The sequence below is a fragment of the Thamnophis sirtalis genome, unplaced genomic scaffold, assembly GCF_051295495.1.
Source record: "Thamnophis sirtalis isolate CommonGarterSnake01/CBP01778 unplaced genomic scaffold, rThaSir2_p1.2 scaffold_1, whole genome shotgun sequence".
Taxonomy (NCBI): domain Eukaryota; kingdom Metazoa; phylum Chordata; class Lepidosauria; order Squamata; family Natricidae; genus Thamnophis; species Thamnophis sirtalis.
Window position 1 is genome coordinate 127963927 of NW_028261381.1, and position 22810 is coordinate 127986736.

The 22810-nt window shown below is 36.3% G+C and overlaps 1 protein-coding gene across 1 annotated transcript in view; it reads left to right on the top strand.

Annotated features, from left to right (window-relative positions):
- The first annotated feature begins 2831 nt into the window (after positions 1-2831).
- The window catches only part of ESRRB (estrogen related receptor beta), a 104069-nt gene continuing 84090 nt past the window's right edge, over positions 2832-22810 (top strand). Inside the window, exon 1 of the mRNA XM_087724579.1 lies at positions 2832-3237. Coding sequence (XP_087580705.1) covers positions 3188-3237 — 50 coding nt within the window. The 5' untranslated portion in view covers positions 2832-3187. The remainder of the gene's footprint in view (positions 3238-22810) is intronic.

A 22810-nucleotide genomic window follows, 5' to 3' on the forward strand; every position in this document is an offset into this window, starting at 1 on the left:
CTAATATTTACGCTAGAAGTGTGTTCCAATTTTCAGTGCCAGCTTTCATACTATGGTGCAACCTTTAAAAACAAAACAAAAACCCTCTCTTTATCTTCCCCCCAAATCCCCCCCCCTCAGCTTCTTTCACTATGATGTTTTTCAGCCTGGTCTTTAAGTATATAAAGTTTAAGAAACAATATTTTAGAATTTCTTCTTGCATTTCTTTTGCTTTTGCCATTCCTTTTTTAGTTAACTAAAATAATAAAGAAAGGAATGGTGTCAACTGTATTCACACAATACCTTTTGCATGATATAATGTGCAATTTTAGGTTAAGATACCTTACAGCTATAAAATCTTACTGACTTCAGGTTGTCTTGATGATCTATTGTTTTGTTCATTTTTGCCTATTCCTCTGTATAGAAATTATAGAATGATTTTGCTTTCCTTAATTTGTAGTGAACTTCTCAGAATAGCATGGATAAAGTTCCACTTGCTCCTCATCCTCTGCAGTATTGGTTGCTTGATGCTTTGCCAGAAAATGACATTCTTGTTAAATAGGCACATTTGTATGCCCATTCATTTCTCCAAGTCTGATTTTCTGTGACTCTGGGCAGGTGATCAGCTACATTTATGATACAGTACTTCATACTTATGATTTTCATAAATACTTCTTTAGATGAACATGGAAAATGTTTAATGCTTACCTTGCTTAAGATCACTTAATGAGCCAAAGCTGGATTGACAAATCAGTGTTTGCTGCTAGTTCCTAGGTTGCTCTCAAGCAATTTTTTAGACACTTGCTAATGGTGTTTTTACATATGTGATCTGCTTCATGCCAAAAAGCAAATGTTGTCATTAAGCTTTATAATAAAATTAAGTCCAGTGCAGCTGTAGTCTTATAAGTACTACATTTGATATCACAGTTCAGTGCATGAATTCTTAACAAGAAGGGGCAGAGCACCATCAGAGAATATGTTTTACAGGGAGAAGGTCTAAGGTTCAATCCCAACCATTTACACCAAAGGCTGGGAAAAGCTTCTACTTAAGAGAGCAATACTAGAGACTGCCATTTGGTGCACTAAAAGATACCAATAGTCTGATATGGTGCACAGCAAGCTCCCATCTCCCCTTTATGTTGAAACTAAATGTCCTTGGGAATGCAGCTCATGTTTATGATCCAGCTAACATTTAGCATGTTTAAAATGCCTGCTGGATCCAGAGTCTTGTAAGATTCAATTTCATGGTCTCTTTATTTCCTCAGCAACACACACACGCACACACACACACACACACACACACACACACACACACACACTGGTACTCTTTAAGTTGGGTTGTTTTCTTGCAATCATTGGTACACATTGGCTAGTGATGTTACCTAGTTAAAAAACAAAAAACTTAAAGGCAGACCCTAAAGATTACTGCATCTTTTTCTGCCATCAGTTTTCTATGTGATTTATTTTTGTATGCCAATATTGAATGAGAGCAAGACCCATCCCTATCCCTCTGGCCTTTCTTGGCTTTTGAGGGACAGAGTTTAACTAGGAAGGTGTTCACTTGGGGGTTTGTAATTTTGGGATGTGATACATACATAGGAAGTGCTGGGATATATTTTTTTAAAGGAGAGAAATCCGCAGGGTGATTTTGGGCCACTCACCTGATCCCAACCCATTATGGACCAATGTGCTTAAACTCCATTCCCATAACCTTCAGCCAAGAGGCCTCCATCCTGCAGGCTGATAAAAATAACAACCCATGCCAACACTAGTGTAGCACCTCTTTTAACACACAACCATTCTTTCCCATCTTGGGAGTGGAAACTTTTTTTTTTTCGGCCAATCCCTTACAGAACTCTGCGTTCGTATATAACGGAACAAAATAAAGCGGGTTTTTATTAATTCATGCATTAAAAAAACCTAGGTACAACTTGCTTCCGAAAAGCAGTAATTAAAAAAAAAAAGTTATCCTGACCTCCGTGTCCCGAGACGGGCTTTCATAAAGCGAGAGGGCCGGTTAACCAACAGGCAGCTTTTGAGACGATCTCCCGCTAATTTACGCGAGGACGGAAACCCGATTCTTTTCAAAAGTTGCAAATAAGATTGATCTTATTTAATCGCAAGCAATAGTGACCGCTCCCCCCTCCCAACACCCAACCACTATACACCCAACCACTATACAACGGGAGTTTAGGAGTTCAACGCCTCGCTTTCCATCAGCCTCTAATCGCAGGCGGGTCAAGCTCCGCGCTGCCCTGCTCAAGGGAAAAAGGCTCCGGACGCAGCTCCTCGGGGTTTACATGCTTCCAATTATTCCCTCTCTTCTCATCCGCTCGCTTTCCCGTTCGCTCGGCGCGGCAAACCGGCCGGACGCGGAGAACACCGGGCGCCACCGCGAGAAGCGTCTCTTCCTCCTCCTCCGCTTCCCCTAGCAGTGGCTTCGAAATCGGCGGGCTCGCGCTCAGCCCGCCACCCGCAGCCCACGAGGGTTCGGGCCGCCTCGCGCTTCGACTCCCCACTCCAGCCGCGTCCCCAACGAAAGGCTCCCCCGCGTGTGTGTGTGTGTGCGTGTGTATAAAAGAGGCTGGAGCAGCGGGCGCCGCACGTGACACCCCCCCCCCCAAGCGGCGGGACCGGGGCTGAGGCAGGCGGCCTCCCGGCCACGTGCGGCGAGGTTAGCGATTCCCCGCGCTTTGCCCCCTGCAACCTCCCTCCCCCCCTTTCTCCGCGCGCGGCCGCCGCCGCTCTGTCACTTTAAGTCCAACCCCCCGAGAGGGAGCCAATAGCGGCGGTGCCATATTCATCAATCTCCCCGTCTTAAAGCTACAGTAGGGGGTTAGTGGCGTCTAAATCTCTACAGCCGCTGTTTCGCCGCTCGCCCGGCTGCCGGCTCTCTTCAGTGTGATTGGAGGACGAGCCGCGTGTGGATGAGCCTGAATGCTTTTCTGTCTTTCCTCTCTCTCTCCTTCTCCGTCTTTCCTGCGCTCTCCCCGCTTCTCCTGGTCCGTCTCCCCCGCCCCTCTGACGCTTTTGTTTTTTTGTTTTCCCCCCCTCCGCTGTCCCGCTTCTAGCCTTTATTTCCCTTGTCTCGCAGTCCACCTGCCTTCCTTCCCCTTCGCCCCCTTTCTCTTCGGCGCGACCTAGACGTTTCTTTCTCCCTCTTTCTCTCTCTTTCTCTCTGCCAACTGGGAATGCTAAGACAGAACTGATGGACATTTCCGAACTTTGCATCTCAGATCCTCTCAGCTACCATAACCAGTAGGTGCCCTCCTTGCTTTACTTCTTTCGCCGGAATGTCTCACTTCTTCTTCTTTTTTTCTTTCTTTTTTCTTTTTCTTTTTTGCTTCTGATGGAAATGACAGCAGAGGCTTCGGGTCCAGAGGCGTCCTAGATGGAGTTGGAGTTGCAAAGGGGACGGCGGCGGGGTGGGTGTGTGTTACGTGTTGTGCGTGTAAGTGTGTGTGTGTGTGAGAGAGAGAGTGAGTGTTTTATACGCGCGCCCAAACTTTTCCCTCTCTTCTGCATTGCAAAGGGGTGGCTCCCCGATCTCCTGAAAGTGCAGGCGACGCCGCGAGTGGTCCGTCTACAAATGCCAGAAGAATGTAATTTTCTCTTATATAGAATAGGGTCTCCTAAACTGTAGGGTATAGCGCTTACGGGGAGAAATAAAGGAAATGAAAGAAAGGAAAGAAGGAAGGAAAGAAAGAAAGAAAGAGAGAAAGCGAGAGAGAGAAAAAGACTTGCGAAGCAGTTTGCTCAGCGCGCGCCACTTTCTTTCTTTCTGGAGCGTGCAAAATTGATTTTAAACGGCCAGATCTCCCCCTCTGCTTTCAAAAAGCTGAACTTTTTCTCTCCTTATAAAGACTTTTGCATACTTTTTAGTTGTTGTTTTCAAGTAAAGGTGCGTAGATTATTTGACGTTCTCCAGATCTTCCGGGCATAGAGCAGCCTAGGCAGCGGCGGTTAGAGTTAATCCAAGCTGGAAACGATGTCAGTTTGACACTTTGGCTGCTGGTGGCTTCTCCCTTCGTGTGATGGGCAGAGGAGCGGCGCGGCTCTGGCGTGAGATTGTTGACCAAAGTCTTGAATCTTATGCTGAACTTTGGAAAGCGGGTTGAGTTCGCTTGCCATCCCGGTCTGCTCTTGTCGTTGTGATTCTTTCTCATGCCTGCTTCTTCTCTTTAAACTAATGATTTCCTAAGCCATTCCCACTTTGTGCCTTCACCTGAAAAAACATGAACAATTTAAAAACACCAGCGGTATCAGCTAGGTGGACTTATATGGCATAATTTCAACAGCTACACCTTAGTAGTGGTTAAGAAAACCACAGTTTCACTAAAAATAATCAGCATTTTCTCTTGTTTTCTTTTGACACCTCTCATTTCCTGGAAAAGACTGCATCTATCTTTTCTTTTTGTTTGTTCATTGTATTTTAGTGTTCATTCTATTTGTTTGCCAATAAAAAATGTTTCAGGTTTTTGTTTTCATGTTTTTTTTTTTGCTAAGTGCCTTCCTGAAAAAAAAGCATCATTAAATTTTTGCTTACATTTTATGAATGGTGGCTTAATGTAAGAATGCATTTGATACTTTTAATATTTTGTTAGAAATATTTACTAGCATAGAAACTAGGAAAAAAGTGAAGCCCGCTTGCCTTTATAAAGATGCTTACTATTTATAGGCACTGACATTGTGTTTTTCCTTTAAACATTTTGTTTGTTGAATGCAAGTAGATAACAGTTCAGGAAAATAAACAAAGCCCCTTACCTGATTCTTCTTAATGACTTTGTACACTGAGAGGATTACAGTAATATAAAGTAGCTAAGAGTGTTATGCTTTAGTTTGCAATTAAAAAGGAAAGGAAACAAAACTGGATCTGATCCAGAATGAGGAGTGTATTATTTCAGCTATGAAATAATGGACTTTGCAGTTTTTAAAGAGAAATAAGTGCTATTAAATAAGACTCAGAAGTGTTAATCTTTAAGATAATTTTGAAATGCAAAATGGTAACAGAGAGTATATATTTCTAAAATTCCCTTTCTGGATCTTATTTCAACTTATGTTTACATGCTTATACAGTATAGAAGACCATAACTATAACCATAGGTATGTGAATAATAATTCATCGGATGTTACAAATATATAATATTTGTACAAGATCATTTTTCTTTCTGTACATATGCGTCATCTGTCAAGAGAAACCTCTATAATGAATGTGGGCCACTTAGTTCAGTTACCCAATGATTATAAAGTTGTTCCTGTAATTTTCTTTAATAGTTGATATTTTTATACATAAACACTGTATGTTTAATTATAATAGCAATTTGTAAAGTTAAAAAGGACCTGTATTTCTTCTTTTGCATTATTAAAAATGGGCATGGCATAACACAACTAAAAACTGTCTTTTTGGTTTACTGTATTTGGTTTTCCACTAGTGAGGTAGGTAGGAGTGTGTGTGTTTGTGTGTGTGTGTGTGTGTGTGTGTGTGTGTACATAAATGTCAGTCAGTCCTCAGTCCATTAAGGTGCTGGAAGTGAAAGGCAAAATTCTATACATTGCTGAATTCTGATTGTGTTCTGTCCCTAATCAGGGGGTGGTTTAGTTCTTAAAATCAGCTTTTGTTTAGGCTTAGGCTATTGATGCTTACATTTTACTCTTTTGGGTTCAGGAAGACCTTTCCCCACCTGTTTGCATTATGCATTATGATATAGGAATATTTTAAATAACTAAAGAAGATTATGAACAATCACCTTCACAGTATAAGTTCACAAAGTACAAGATCTTACCCTTAAGGAATATAACATTAAGCACATCTATGTTCTTTTATTAATTTGACCTTTATATACATAGAGTGGATTATTTTCTGTAATTTTTAAGACAGCATAGAAATGTTTTTTTTTTACTTTAATAAGGAAAATAAAGTGGAAACCAAAATCTTTGGCCAAGTAGGATTAATAAGTAAGGATACAAAATAAATGAGCCTCCAATTTGTCTTACAGGTCAAGAAAGATGTAGTGCGTGAAATTAGTTCAATTGCAATGATAGTGCTTCCCTGCAGTACAGTAATTATGTAATATATGAATTCTGCATAGGTGTGTGTATCTGTGTATATGTCTGTTACCTAGATGCATGATGAATATATGATTGAATGTTACACTGTATATGGCTATGCATATAATATTCCTTAAAGTGAAATTTCCCAGTTTTTATTTGCTTTGTCATTAAGTTCCAGTTCTAGCTAAGAAGAAGTTTCTGTAGTTCTAAGATAATGGCTGCTGGTAAATAGATTAAATAAAGATGACTACTTTGGTATATAAATATATCACCAAATATGCATGTTTGGTGATATATTTATCACCAAGATTCCGTTGGTAGGGTTAAAAGAAGCCACGTTAATGTTAGCCTCATCGGTATGTCATCAGTATGAAAAATAAAACATGAAAAATAATTGCAGCTGTGAAATTTAGAAACTTGATCAGATGGAACTATTTGATTCTGCTCAATAGAGAAAGGAGATTCATTATTAATGCCCATTGCTTTTTGTTGATCATTGTGGTTTCTGAAGGAGTATAGTAAAATCATACTTTTGTGATAAGAAGAAATCCAAGTCAGAAAGGCTGGATGATCTATTGCTTGTGTTTTGGGCTTCTTTGGAAATCTAGGAGAACATTTTTTTTTCCAGTTCTGGGATTCGAAAACAAAATCTAAACAGAGTCATTGAATAACGCTGTAAGTGGTCTGGATACTCTTGGACCACTATAGTAGGCAATAACTGTTCTCTCTGTCTGACATAATAGTTCAGGAAGAAATTCTAATGTAAAGAAGTGAGTTGGTTAATATCTCTGAAATGAATTCTTGTTGTGTATATAGCCCAGAACGTTAAAAGAAAATTTGAACCTGGCATTTGGTTTCTATTTTTCCCATACTAATTACTTAAAATAATAACAACATGCTTTATTATTAACATTTTAAGGCAAAACAATGACCTGGTAAGGATTTTTTCATTATATTGATTGAAAGGAATCATTGGTTATCACATTTAGCCTGAGAGAAGAATATTTTACATTAAAAAAAACTGCTGGGATAGAAATTTTACAGCAGATTGGATTGTTTTTCTGAAGACAATATTTGTTACTTAAAATCATTTGCCTTGAATTTTCTGCTTTCTTTCCATTAGTTTCTATTCTGACTTACTTTTCTTTTTCTTTTCTTTTCAAGTTTTAATAATTTCCCCATTCTTAAATCCCACACTGAAGCTTTTCATTAAGTGCTGAAATCTTGGTAACATCTTTGTTTTGGACAGAGTTAACTTTTAATGAATGCTGAAAGTGAAATATACATTTGTTAGTTTACTACGTAATGTTTTATTTTACATAGAAAAAATGTTCCACTGTTTTAAGGCATTTATTCTCTGGTAGAGTTCTTAGAACTGGAATCCAAATTCATGAATGCACCAATAACTGATCTCTTCTAAAAATATCTCCACCTTACAAAGTGTTTACATGGAGAAAGAAAGAAATGAAGCGGAATAAGCCAGATACACTTATGATTCTGCCACTCTGTATTAGAACTAATACTCTAGAGGGGGAAGAAGTGCTTAGGGCAAGAGTATTATAAGCGCAGTATTAGGGTACTCAAGGGATACTTAGATGCTCCATCAGCTTACTGTAAAGAAGCTGCAGTCCTTTACTAAGGTGCAATCGCATAGATTTCATTGGATCATACTGCTGAGTAAACGCGTTTCAGGTGACACTGAGATTATTTTTCTATGTCAACTGCAAAACAAATATTTTTTAAGTTTTAAAAATATTCCTATATTTTTGTATCTTTAGGAAAATAGTGCAGCATTTATAAAATAGCAGTTGTATAGTGCAGTCATTCCTAGTTCTTAGTGTATATAATATTCATGACTTTCCTGGATGCTGACTTAGGGGTATCTCAACAGCAGATGCTGGTGGTAATTAACTTTTGCAGGTCATCAGCAAAGAAATCCAGATGCATTTCTACTTCTTTAGGCAGGTGTGTTTGGAATTTGTAAGATAGAAACACACATCAGCTTTCAGAATGAAGTAGTAAATACTCCAAGTGACTGATCTGGTATCTAATGAATATAATTAATACAGGATTTATGAAAAACTTGATTTTGGAATTATTATCATTATCATTATTATTGTGTTTGGTTAAACAGTATGCCAAATGTTTATACCGGATTTGGCATTTTTATCCACCTGTCAACTACTTCCCAAGGACCTGGGATGGGTAGATGTTTCTGTTCGCGTATGTTAAAAGTATCATCATAGGATCTAAGCTTGTCCAACTAAAGCTGCCTTTTGCAAGTGACTGGTTGTGATTTTGTCAATGCTGATGACGTCTAGATTATTATTGTTGTTGTTGTTGTTGTTGTTGTTGTTATTATTATTATTATTATTATTATTATTATTATTATTATTATGTTAATCTTTGGTGAGATCCACAGCCTTTGGGGCTGGTTGGTAGCTCAACAGCTCTAATCCTAACCAAGGACCTAGGAACTGTTAAGGTAGCGTCGGAGGATATAAGCTGTTCCAAGTAGGGTGTTTTTTTGTAGAATCAGAATGTTCAAGTCTGATAAATTTAAAATTTCCAAATAGCGAGGTAGCCCTTTGGGCATTGCTCCAAGGGCTCCAATTACAATCGGGACAACACATGATTTCTTTTTTCACATTCGCTCAACTTCAATTTGCAAGTCCCAGTACTTTGTGATTTTTTCTTGCTGTTTATCTTCAATTCGTGCATCTCCAGGTATTGCAATGGCAATGAACCATACTTTTTTCTTTTCAACTATTGTTATGTCAAGTGTGTTGTGGGCCAAGTGCCTATCAGTCTGGATTCTGAAGTCCCACAAGATCTTGACTTTCTCATTCTCTAAAACCTTCTCAACCTGATGGTCCCAGTGGTTTTTGCTGTACTCAGATCCAAACTTTTGGCACAATTTCCAGTGAATGATCTTAGCAGTCATGGTGTTGTAGGTAGTCAGTTTGTGAAATTTTGCAGCACCCACTGATCAAGTGGTCGACTGTCTCGTCTTTCTCATTACAGAGGTGACATTTGCTGTTGGTGGTAACATGTTGAATTTTTGCTTTCATGTAGTTTGTGGCTAAGGCTTGTATTATTATTATTATTGTTGTTGTTGTTGTTATTATTATTTACAAGCGAGTGTTGACTTCTGGTGACTGCCCGGACTTGTCTTGCATTATCTGTCCTATTCTGTCCTTTGATTCTTTGAGCACTGGGGTTGCCCATAAAGTGGCCCTTCTATGTAAGTGCCCATTACTTGTCAATCAAGAAGCACTTGAGAGCTCTGCTGCTTGAGACTACTTTCTATTAGGAAAGTATGACTGCTTGAAGTGGAACCTATTATAGAAAAAATATCTTTGCCCTGTTTGTAATTGCAAATGTATTTACAAACAAGCTCTTGCAGATTAAGGCAACTTTCACTGCACATGACTTAATCTTATGTTAACGAAAGAAAAGTAGTCTGTGCCCTTTAATCCATGCCAGATATGCATTTTTTTTCTTGTTTGGGTGCTGCTTCTGGATGTCATTTGAATGGAACTGGGGTGTTCTTTTTCTGAGCTTTGGGTACTGTTCAAAACAATACAAAAGAAGACTGCACTAATGTATATTGGCTTGCTGGTGCACATGAATAGTTCAGACAATCAACCTTGCCATTCATTATCTTGTGTTTCCCAGGGACAAGTTGCAAAAAAGCAGTTTCTATTGTCACGTAACTTATACGTACTGCATTTTTCTTTTGCATTCTTCGTGTCTACTGTGTTCACCTTGGTGTCCTTTTCTCCTGCCCCCCATAGAAAAAAAATCTATGTTTAGATTTTGAAGTAATCTCCCCCAATATTTCAAGCTAATCCTCATTTTATCAGAATATTCTTGAATATTTTGTTAACAGTAAACATGTAATCCATAAGTGACAAACTTTGACTGTATATTCAGAGGGTATTTGCCTTCTCATGCAAATTTTAGCATGCTAGAGATTCTGTTTTACCCCTTTTGTGTGCAGTAACATGCCATGACCAAGCTATTCTTGTTTTGTTTTTTAGTGTGGAAGGGAATGGATTGAGAATAGACAGAGGCGGCGTATCTTGTCCGATTCTGCACTGCTGGTGAGGTGCTGATTTTTAGGGTACTTCCATACCATTATATCCTGTTTCTGGGGTAGGAAAGGGAAATATTGTAGACAGACTACTGAAATTTGGAATGAAGTGTGGTCTTTCATTCTATGTGCTTCTAAGTAAGAGTTAGAATGACCATTAGACTATCAGGCTAAAATTATATTTTTAGCCTCTTCCCTGTATGTTAAATTAACAAATTGTTTATGTTTATAATGTGTGATACTTTCTCCTGCAAACATATTTGTGTGCTGTGCATTCCTTTATATGCAGGCAGATAGGCAGGCAGATGGACAGTCAGACACATCTACATATAAACTGGTTCTCCATTATTATATTTTAAAGATAAATTCTGTATAACAGCCTTTATGAACAGGTCCACAAAACGTATTTTGTTCTATTTTCTTGAGAATAGAATCATGAGAATGGTTTTACAAAAAGCTTTACTTTTTCCATTGAAAAATTGCTGATTTCCTCTTTAAAATACAGGGAGAACGGAATATTACTGTCATCACTTATGTTGATCTGCAAAATACTTTCCTTTAAATTCATTGTGTTTGTCACCTGTACACATTACAATCATATACAAATCGTTCTTCCACTGATACTTGTAGAATTTTTTAGGTCTGAAAAATTTAAATGTCTATGAAAATAGCTTACAGGAGGAAGTCTTTAGACAAATAAAATGTTATTTTGTCCAAAACCTGTAAAAGTTACCTTGTGATACAATTTATCATAAAGTTGATATAAGACTATTAAATACTTGGATATTAATTTTCTGACAAAAAATTAATTCTAAGAAGATTTTTCACATTCTTCCATGATAGGTATTAAATTATTTGGGGGATATAGTCTTGAGAAAATTTGCTGAACTTCTTTAATTTAGACTTCGTTCAACGTCTCAAGTGCTCCTATTTTTATGTAATATGACTTTTTCATTTTAGTAAACTTAGTGATATGTGAGAACAATCCAGATTAATTATGGGCCAATTTATTCTGGAGTGGCAATTTAAGCAAAACCTAAAACCTTAATGTCAAACATTAGTAGTCAACTGGGCATGTAGGTATCAGAAGAGAAGAACATGTAATTCCTTAGTTTAGAAAGTGGTAACAATTAAGGCCATATTGCCTGCAATGCAGTCTAAATTGAAACCAATAGACAGACGCTATTGGAGATATTAAACATTACTTTCTAATAAAAAATATTTGATAAGCATTTGTCTTGGATTCCCTTACATTTTTTAGACAGTGTACAGTAGCTGCCATTTGATGCAATTTCTTTATCATCAGGATAATATAGAAATAAATGTTTTTGAGAATATTAAAAATGGAGTCAGATATAATCGTATATTCATATATTTCTAAAAGCAAAACACTTTTGTAGATTGGGTTGGTTTAAAAATGTTGCAGAAAATAAAATAAACATGGTGCCTGCCTTCTCATATAATTGTCGCATGAATAAAAGCAAAAATCATTTTGAAAAATCTTATTTTTGATTATGAGTTATACATTATGAGTTTCTATGTTATGTTTTCATACAAAAGCTTATCAGATTTACTGTCTGTGCATGTTACTGGGACCTGTATATGTTTTAATTAATATAAGTAGCATATCTAGCTATGCGTTTCCTTACAGCTATCATGAATGTAAATATTTATCTATGCTGAGTACAAGATGCCACTATGCTGGTATCTTTGAATAAATTGAGTTGTAAGGAATAAAACTTAATCTCTCTTCTGAACCCAGTTTTGATATAATATAAAGTCACTTGTATAAAAAATAAATTATAGATTTTTTAAAGATGTAAATAGAGGATATTCATTTTTAGATGGAATTGAATTATTACAAATACCGTAAATACAGAAAGAGAGCAAGTACTACATTCTAGAAAAATCCAAGAGATTGTTCCTTAGTTAAATGATAAGAAAATGTGATTAGATTGTTGTCTATTAACATTAATGATTGGTTAAAGACAGGAATTTTGTTGCAATATTTTAAGGTGTTGCAATATTTGAATCTCCTTTAAAAGGATTGTTGTAGACAATGAGTTCTTTATATTTCTGTTCAGTATGTCATGTAACATTTATCTTTTTCATTTTTAAAAATACAGTTATAATTTAATGGTGGTTTCTTTCTGAATTCTTAACCATCAGTTGCAGTCTAGTATTGCAGGGAGAATTATACGGAATTAAGTAAATCCATGCTCTTATTTTAATGAAATCTTTCCAAGAGAAACAACATATTGTTTAAGGGAAACACTATAGTGGTCCTAATAGTGTTTTGTTCTCTGAATTTTTGTTGATAAATATACTTGAGAAATACATTTGGCAAATACATGTGCCCAAACAACTATATTGTATTTTCATTTCTTTTTTATTCATTGAGGAATTTAGGGAAGACTCTTTAAATGTTGATTACAGAATGAAAACAAAAATCAAGTTTAAGTTGTCAGGTACTTTTTAAAAATTTAGAACAGAACAGAACAGAATAGAATTCTTTATTGGCCATTGTGTTGGACACACAAGGAATTTGTCTTTGGTGCAAATGCTCTCAGTGTACATAAAAAGACAAGATTTTGTACAATGCGTACAAAATATTACAATGTCAGTTTCCTTATTGTTACTTGAGTAGGGTTGTTGAGTAACAACAGGGAAAAATCAATTCATGAATAATAAAGATTAATCAGCCTTGATGAATTTAAAAGGGATTAAAAGATAAGTTTTTGCATATAATAAATTATACTGTATATTTTAGGGCTAGTGGGGTTGGACTATTGAACATTGAATTGGGTCTCACTGGTTTATCTTATAACGGATGTATACAACACAGTTGTAATTGTCATGCTTTAACATGTCTAGTATTGGATGGATTAAGACATCACAAGAGCTAGTGCTTGATGCAGGTCGTCAAGCTAAGATAATTCATGTCATTTGAAAGTGATTTGAATGATAAGCAGGTTTAAATAAGGAATACAGTTTGCTAATATTAAGAAAATTTCACAGTGATTTTGATTGTCACTTATCACTGAAATCCATTTGAAATCTGGGTGTTCCCACAGTGTATTCATTTGATCCTACATACTATTACATTGTGTGGACACAACAATTTTCTATAGTCTTCATCTATGTTCCCTGGTTGTAGTTCAGAGAGAAGGCAAGGCAGAAGGAGCTCAAAAGTATTTGTGTGGACATGCATGTGCAAAAATGTACCGAAAATATTGGAACAAGGTGTCTTGAGTTTTGTGTCTTGTTTAACCAAACTTTGAGTAGCAGCATGTGGTGGAATCAGTGGGCAAAATCATTTTTGTTGATTCTTTTGTTCTATCTCAGGAAAAAAAGTGATGAATTGGTTGCTTTGATTCCTTCCAAATGGCAAGGACTTACAATGCATTAGAATCAAAACATGAACACTGAATTTTTACAAAAGTTCTAAAACTGATTCGGAGAGATTTTTTTTTGTGAGAGACCAAGAATAGCAATTTTCTTCTGAAAGATCTGATGTGAAAAGGCAGAGGAACACTCACAGTATTTCCTTATAACTAATACTAATATAGGTAGAAGCCATAACATATTCTTTATGTAAGTGATAATAATTTAAGAATTCTTTTTTCTCTATTGATTTAAGACCCCCACCTCATTAAAGTATCTTAATTTACCAATTCAGTGATTCACCAATCAATGGATAATGCTTAACATGCAAAGAATAAAGCTATCTTTTCAGATTTTAGATGCTTTTAGATGGTATATGCAGATCATAAAATACGTATTCCACACATCTTCTGTATATACATAAGAAAAGTGGTAGAATGACATATTTCTACTTGTTAATCTCCTTCATTGCTCTCCTTTTCTTGTTTAAGGAATTTGACTTCCTTAGCTACCCATCTCAGGGCCCATCTTGTTTGTTCTTTAAAGTTCTTTATACGTAGAGATAGTTTACATAATTGTTTACATTTATATTTACATTATGTTGACCTATTTATTATACCATATTTAATTATCTTTGGAAAAGAAAAACCTGGTTTTCTGTAGATGCTTTCAAACTTCAGCCATTTTCATAAGTGGCACTACAAGAATACTTGTTCGTGTGGAGTATTATTTGCTTATGTGGCTAGTATAGAGCAAGAGGTGAAGAGAAATTCCATTCATAATGCAAAAGAGAAAACCAACAACTATTTCATTCCTGTATATGCCTACATATTCTGAGGTAAGTAAGAATGTAGACGAGCACTTTCCTGGATGCAAATCCACTGAACACAGACAGATTTCTTGATATACTGTATTTAGAAACACACATGCACCTAATCTGTCTTGCAAATCATATATTCATATAGCCTAGCTCCTGGAAATATTTTGAATAAATCTTTTAAGAAAGATGAAAATTCTAAATTCATTGTGACAGTTATGTAAAGTTGTTTTCCCCAAAGCCTAGTCAGAAAGGTATATTCAGGGACCTGTTTAGTACAAACTTGTTTCTTTTACTAGAGGGACAAAGGGCTTTGTTTTGTCAGATACAAAGTAGTTCAGCTTAACATCTTTAGAAACCTCTTCTGAATTGCTCTGATTGCTTTTGGGGTCCCTATGCTATAAGAGCCATAAGATGTGAATACAGAAGAACACGGCAGCCCCCTACAGGATTTAGCTAACACTGTGCAGCCACAGTTGTATGCAGAGCAGAGAGACACTGTTGCTATGAATTGCCCTGGAGGGTCAGTTATGACATTTTTGTGCAGATGTAATCCAGAATGGTAATTAAATTACATTGTGGTTTGAAAGGTAAAATAATGCTTTCCTCTGATATGTTTCTTTTAAAATTTTTGTCTGGCATAGATCTCTAGTGTTTGAATGAAGCTTACCAAATAAATTCTCAAAGTAGCTTTCTTTTAGCAAGGTGAGGATTCTGCCCTGCAAGATATTGGTGCAATCTCATTTTGCAAGTTATTAATAGACATTTTAAGCCACAGCATTAATTATTGTCACTTTGGTGGTTGCTATCCTTGGTACACAAGTCTAACAAGATACCTAAGTAAAGAGCTTGTAAGCTATCTAGTTCATTGTAAAAATATTAGTGATAGAGTGCACTTCTTTTTCCATTCAAACAGGGAATGTATTTGTGAGTTGAATATTTTCAAAGGTTTTAGAGAGTTTACAGTATGCATTAAACATTAGCTCCATATGACAACTTTTCTATATTTATTGGATGATAAAATACTTCTGACAGACATTAGATCCAACAATTCAGGATTCCTTTCCTCGCATTGCTTATGAAGTGCTTAAGAGGGCAGCTACCTAGGTAAAATGGTTAGCATTAGAGAAGAAGTAATTTTAATTGTTTTTTACATTGGACATAAGGACACATTTTTGCTTTATGAATTATTCTTAAATTTTCAGAAACAATTTGTAGAATATGAATATACTATTTTTAAACATATTTTTTAAGTGCCTAATATCACTAATGAATTGAAAAAAGGATCAACTCCGATTTTTAAAACTGTGCTGTTAGGTTATTATTATTATTTTAAATCTTCTAGAAATTTTACTTCTGTGTATTGTTGCATATTAAATTATAATTGTGGTTATTTTGTAAAGTTACTGTTTCTGAAAATGGTTTTTCTTTCAAACATTATTTTTTGGATTCTAAGTGCAAGGCTAAACAGTATGTTTGTCTTCAGATAAACAGAGGGAATCTTTAGATCTAAATACCTTTTAATTCTTTTACATTCGTAATAATTACTTTGTTAAAGACACAAGACACATAAACTGAGCTGGAGTTTTCTTAAGTATTGTATGTTGTTTAATGGCAAGTCTGACTGGTTTTTGACCAATTTACATATGTATCATAAAGCTACCTCAAAAACTACAGGTGATTAAATTATTGGATATATAAAAGAAGGACAAGTAAAGGCCACTGTTTTAAATGTAGGCATCTAATTTTACTATTGTTGTACTTGAAGGTACTATTATTCCTTTGAGATTGTTTATTTGGCATGGGGGGGGGGGTCAATATTAAAATGGGGAGTGGAGGAGAAACTTATTCTGTTTCTCCTTTCCACCTTTGTGATAGTCACTTATTCTTCCAAGTAGCAATGCAGAAACAAAGAACTCCTAGAAGACTATGACTGTTTCATAAGACTCTGTGTGAATGAGTGAGTGTGAGTGAAAAGAGGCTAAGGGATACATGAAATAAAGCTGAAAACGGTTTGTGGATTTAGGGCTGAAGATTGTTGCTCTCTCCTACTCCATAAAAGTATTTGTAATAGGTAATACTTGTAATGGGGAAATATTCTGAGAAACAAAGTTTCTCAGAGGCTTCACACATTGGAATTTGTTACCACTCTCTTCCTTTGGTTCTGTTTCATATCTAAGAATCCAGTGATGGTAGAGGCAATACTGAGAAACTACAGGTCTAGGTCCATTGTTCTTCCAGTGTATAAAATGATCCCATTAACTCTATGGGGGTAATTTGGAGTGTTTAGGAGAAAATTCCAGAATAGCAACTGGGGGCTTGTTTTTATTGTTAAATTGTTCAGAGAGCAGAAGAGGCAAATGGGGTTAGAGAGGAAATGATGCATGAACTCACTGAAATTGCATAAATTGAAAACAAAAAGATTTCTACAACTAAGGGCTCAAATGTTGGTGTATACAGCAGGCATAAAGCAAGAGGAAATCCAAACCCAAGGTAATTTATTATAGATTGAGGAGAGATCTTTATGGTACACATGGCACAAAGATAGGAAACACAGCTGAGATGTTAAAAGAACCGAAATCAAGCTTAGAATAATCTAGATAGAATTATTGATAGAAGCAAAAAAAAAAAAAATTTTTTTAAAAAAAGAGCAGACACAGAAAACTGAACCTCTTGTTTCAAATATTGAATATATTTGGAATTATGGAAAGTATAAGCATTTCACAAAACTATGGATTTGATAGTGATGGGTGAAGCATTTTTCCTGAAGTGAGCTAAGGAGAATCTGAATTAAAAAATTTAACATCATTTTTTTTAAACTCAGAATTTTTTTGTTCTACCATCACAGGAATGAAATTGGTGGTTTTCAAAGGTAAGTAACATGACAAACAAACCTACAATGACATGGGTAGAATCTGAGCTCCAGTGCCAACAAATATATTTGTCCCCATAACTTAACTTAAAATATTTTTAAAACACATGGAGCTTGAACACATTTAAAGCTTGAAATTGAAAACTAAGGGAAGTTTCATGACATTTTGTGCTCAAATGGTTCAGAGCAAAATATTTTGTACATCCTATTGATTCATGAAATACAAACAGTTAGTGCCAAGAGAAACAGAAAAATCTCAGAAAAAATAGTCATCTTTAACAGTGAACCATAAGTATTCCTCCCCAGTCAAATAAATAGGCACCTCATGTTTAAAATTCAGATAAAACACAGTGAGGAACAAAACAAAGAAAACCTGATGCCTGTTAAAAGGTCAGATTGGCTGATATATTTAGAAAGGCATCAACTATTATGGACTACAGTTTGCATCATAAGATGAATGACATATCGCAAGTTGGCAGGAATATATATTAGGATTTAACAGAAATGCAGATTCAAAGAGCAGAATGTGATTTGGAGCACAATTTGGCACACATGTAGCACCCGTCGAAGGCACTATAAACAAAACACATCTTTTCCCAGAATCACACACCAGCTGCAAAGGACAGGTGTGCAAGGTCGGGAAATGATACTTCTTGTGCGTGCTGAACGACCCTATACACCTTTGAGTCTGAATTCCTGCACAGACCTAGGACTACACGTATCAGTGCAGAGAAAACAACAAATAAATTATGAATTGGGAGGGGGGAGGAAAGGCAAAAATTATATCATTTAACAAATTACACCAGCTATTTATAAATAGCGTTGAACCTAACGTCAGCATTTGACCAACCAATTGGATGAACCAGAGAACAACTGCTGCGAACTTTGACCTTTCAGGAGAGTCCATTTGTGCACTGAGGCAAGGCTGTTCTCTGCATCAATGTTGTGGAGTAGACTTCTCCCAACACCCCATAGATGGCATACTGGCTCCCTCTTGGTTGGTCCAAGAGAGAATTGTTTCAGAGAGCACTTCCATGACCTGAATGTTCCCTGTTCCTTGAATGTTTCCTGATCTTAATGTAACCTTTTATGTCTATTTAATTATCTTTGTAGTTGTTTTAAGGGGACTGTAGTCATTTTAATTTTATTTGCTTTATGTAAGCTGCCAAGAGTCTCTCTTGATTGTGATGGCATAAACATATGTTTAATGAATGAATAAACAATGGAAACATTCTGCATTATTAAATTAATTGAAGTACATCAGAGGACAACTATAGGCCTTTCTATGTTCCTTTACATCTATTAAGATTTGATAATACATTTTTAAAGCTCAACTGTCCCTAAATAAGTTTTTTGTTATCCTATGTAATTCAAAATGGATACAATATTTTTATTAACAAACATGTAAAGTACGCACACACAAAATTTAGACGTATACCACATTTATACAATACAATACGAACAGGAACTTCCTGTTCTTTATAATAGCAATTATCAATCGATACCGCTCACCTTATATTATTTCCCCTTCTATTGTATTTCATTTGGATTTCATTATTCTTAACCCTCTTATTTTACTCATAACTATTATTTTTTGTGTTTTGTTATATTCCTTTATTGATTTTTGTTTCTTTCCTCCATCCACATATACCATTTATCCCATATCTGGTAGAATTCTGATTCTTCTTTTCCCTGGATTTCTTTAGTTAGTTTGTCCATTTCGGCACAGTCCATGGATACAATATTTTTCTTAACTCCAGCTTTCATAAATGCATAGGTTCATTTGAATTTTGGGGTGGAAGTTGATAGATATTAGCATACTTCATTAACTGCAGTCAGATTTAAGTATGAATGGACTCTCTTTGATGAATCACACCAAGTTTCAGTCACTGTCACATGGGGCAGTTCTGTTTTATCCTTACAGTTTTTTAGGAACAGTTAGTCAATAATGTAGGGCAGGGGCTGGTAAACTTCATACTACACACAAATACACACTAACACAGCAATGACTGAAATAGAATAGTACTATGCATCGATTGTGCTGTTTAGCAAGACACGAAGGACTAGCCAATCCAAATTGCAGCTTTCTTGTTCTTCTTACTTTTATAAAAGTTTAGAACTGCCCGATCTAGTATGCAATGGCAAAATATTGGTGTCTGGCCGTACAGCTAATATCTTTGTGGGATCAAAAAGGGTTGTTATTTTTTTTCCAAGAAACACCAAATGGCAGCACTCAGTAAAATTAATAACAATGGAAGTACATTATAGAATACATCAATCTTTTATTTCAGCATAGGAACACTCAAGAACATAGGTACACTCAATTTCTGTAATAAATAGCATTTTCATTGTTAAGTTCCTTCCCCTTATTTCTTAGAAACGGCATTTCAGCATCAGGATTGAGGTGGTTTCCACTTTGTGAGATCTATTTTTTTTTAAAAATACAACTCCAAGACCCCCAAGTCTGAATCTGATAAAGGATATAAGTAAAATTAAAGTATGGTAACTCCAATGATTTTTTTCAAGTCTCAAAACTGAAGAGAGTTATGGTTCTTATACACATATATTGATTCTTGATGACCCAAAGCTTTCCTTCTTTCATCAGTATAATTTGGGGACAGAGATTAAAAGGGCAACATTTTGCTGCTATGGTTCAATGTACTTATTGATTTTAAAGATTTATGTTGCCGCCCAACATAATCACAACTCTGTGCAGCATATATCAACCTCAAAACAATATTGCAAATAAAAAATATATAATGTCTAGAAAAACAAATCTGTAAATCAGGGCAGATACCACAACAAAAACGGTATGCCTCCTAGATTCCATCAGCTGGCATTACTTCCACTTGGGTCCAATAAGATCTCACTTTTTAAAAAATAATGCAAGGATAGTTGGTTAGTTAGATGCTTAGGAATAAACGTATTGCCAATAGTTAAAGCGCAATGATTGCCAGAAGCTTCTTTAATAATATTTTTCCTTTTTAAGAATACATAAATATATTTGTTATTTACATATTATAACTGAAAGTTTATTTAAAAATTGCAGTGTCTCTGTGGTGAAAATTTGGGTTTTGAAATTCTACTCCTGCCAGCATTTTAAGAAAAAAAATAGATTTTAGAATGAATGTGAAGGACAATGTTCTGCATACTGTGCTAGAAATTCCTAGATATTATGTAAAATCTTGTTTGAAAAAGCAAGGCATAGCTTTATTTTCTATCAGGCAATTTATTTGTGAAAAATGAGAGCTTAGATGATTTCAGAATATTTTAGGGCTGCTTCAAATATTACACTTTTTGTCCATGGAAGCCCTGACACCATCTTTAGATACATTCTTCTTAGGCCATATACTGGCCACTGGCCAAGGTAATAGCTTTAAGTGCACTTAACTCAGTACTGGATCGTGGCCATGGAGTGTGTCATGATGATTGGCCCGCAGCAACTTCCATGATTGCATGGCAGTATTTCTATATTCCATGTCACAATTGCCTGTTTTACACACATCACATTTATATTAAAGGTAAACTTGCAATCTCCCATTAAGAATGTCTTTGATAATTCATTTTTTTCTCTGTGATGAAAGGTTCTTTTTCATTTGACATGTGATTTTACTCAAGAGGATTTCTCTCCCCCCCCCCCCCAATCCCAGATAATAAAAAATATTTCTAATAGGATTTCTAATAGAAAAAGGCAAAATTATTATTGGAATATTGTTTAAATAATTTCTAAAGCCTAAAGTTACTGGAGAACATTTTCCAGCCTAGATTCTAAATCTAAACAGACCTGATTTTCAGTTCCTGGAATATACACTAATTGGAAAGCAATTATATCTCAGATTGTCTACTTGTCTGAATTTTATGATGCGGCTATTAGATTAAAAATATACAACAAAATCAATCACAATTTCTTTAAAAAAGCATACAATAATTAGTATGTTTGGAAAAAAAACCTATATATCTTAAAAGTAGGTGTTTGCACCCGTTGCTTTGTAAATTAGAGATGACAGGACAACAATCTGGATTTAGAGTGAACAAATGCATAATTGGCAGGATTCGTTTCCAGTGCAAAAGAGGCAAAATCCAGAAATGCTGGGATATCATTTGAAATAATTGTGTGACAGTCCTTCTCAGCTGATGCTAGGCACATATGGTTGAGGTAGGAGCCATGCTTATTGAAAAGCTACACAATTGGAGTGAGACAATAGAAACTTGGTGACTTGGTGATTCCCCAGGACTTTAAAGGATAAAAGCACCGGTTGCCATTATCCCACTGATTTTGCTCTACATTGTAGAACTGTGGGAAGGATACTTGAAATCTATTAAAACCCAGAGGTTTATGTAAAGAAAGAGAGTGCATATAAAGAAGAGCTGCTACTCTACTCTGGAAAAGAAGTTATTGGAGAATAATCTTAAGAAGAATGCAGATATCTCATGACCTATATTTATTATGTTAACAATCCAAATCTGTTTGCTAGAGCAGCCCTGTTTATACAAACCAAGGAACATGGTGCTTTATAAAGCCACGATATAACTCCCAAGTTCTGAAGTGATTAATATTGCACTTTAGATATTGTTGGATTTATAAACCAGAGGTGGCAATTATATCATTTTAGCTTAACATATTCTTCTCCTACGCCATTTCCCTAAACTTTATTTAAATAAATGCATTCTTGCTTCTTTCCGTTAGGGATCCATTTTTGAAAACTTTTGTCTGTGACACAAGAAGTCAATGAACTTTGATTCAAGTTTTCCCTTTGTCCTTGGATTACTCTAAACACAGGGATGAGTTTAACTGTGTCTGTGTGAACCACTGTTTTAAATTCAATGTAAATCATTCTAAACTTGACTGTAAAAAATATGACTTCTGCAATAGAGTTGTCAAAGTCTGGAATGCCCTACCCAATTCAGTTGTCTCAGCTACAAATTTTCACAGTTTCAGTCACAAATTCACAACAATCACAAGTCAGATAGGGTTCGTAACTTAGGAGTCCTCCTGGACCCACAGCTGACTTTCGACCATCATTTGTCAGCTGTGACCAGGGGGGCATTTGCCCAGGTTCACCTGGTCCGCCAGTTACGACCCTACCTGAACCGGGAGGCCCTCGCAACAGTCACTCGAGCCCTTGTGATCTCTAGGCTGGAATACTGCAATGTGCTCTACATGGGGCTGCCCTTGAAGTGCATCCGGCGACTGCAGTTAGTTCAGAATGCAGCTGCGCGAGTGATAGTGGGCGCACCGCGGTTCGCCCACATAACACCCATCCTCCGCGAACTGCACTGGCTACCTGTTGATCTCCGGGTGCGCTTCAGGGTACTAATGACCACCTATAAAGCTCTCCATGGTAGTGGATCTGAGTACTTGAGAGACCGCCTCCTGCCGATTACCTCCCTCAGACCAATTAGATCGCACAGATTGGGCCTCCTCCGAATTCCATCCGCCAGTCAACGCGGAGGAGAGCCTTTTCTGTAGCAGCTCCGACCCTGTGGAACGACCTCCCCATCGAGATTCGCACCCTCACCACCGTACAGACCTTCCGCACAGCCCTCAAGATCTGGCTATCCCGTCAGGCCTGGGGATAAGTTCCTAATTCGCCCCACCCGAGTGTTGAAT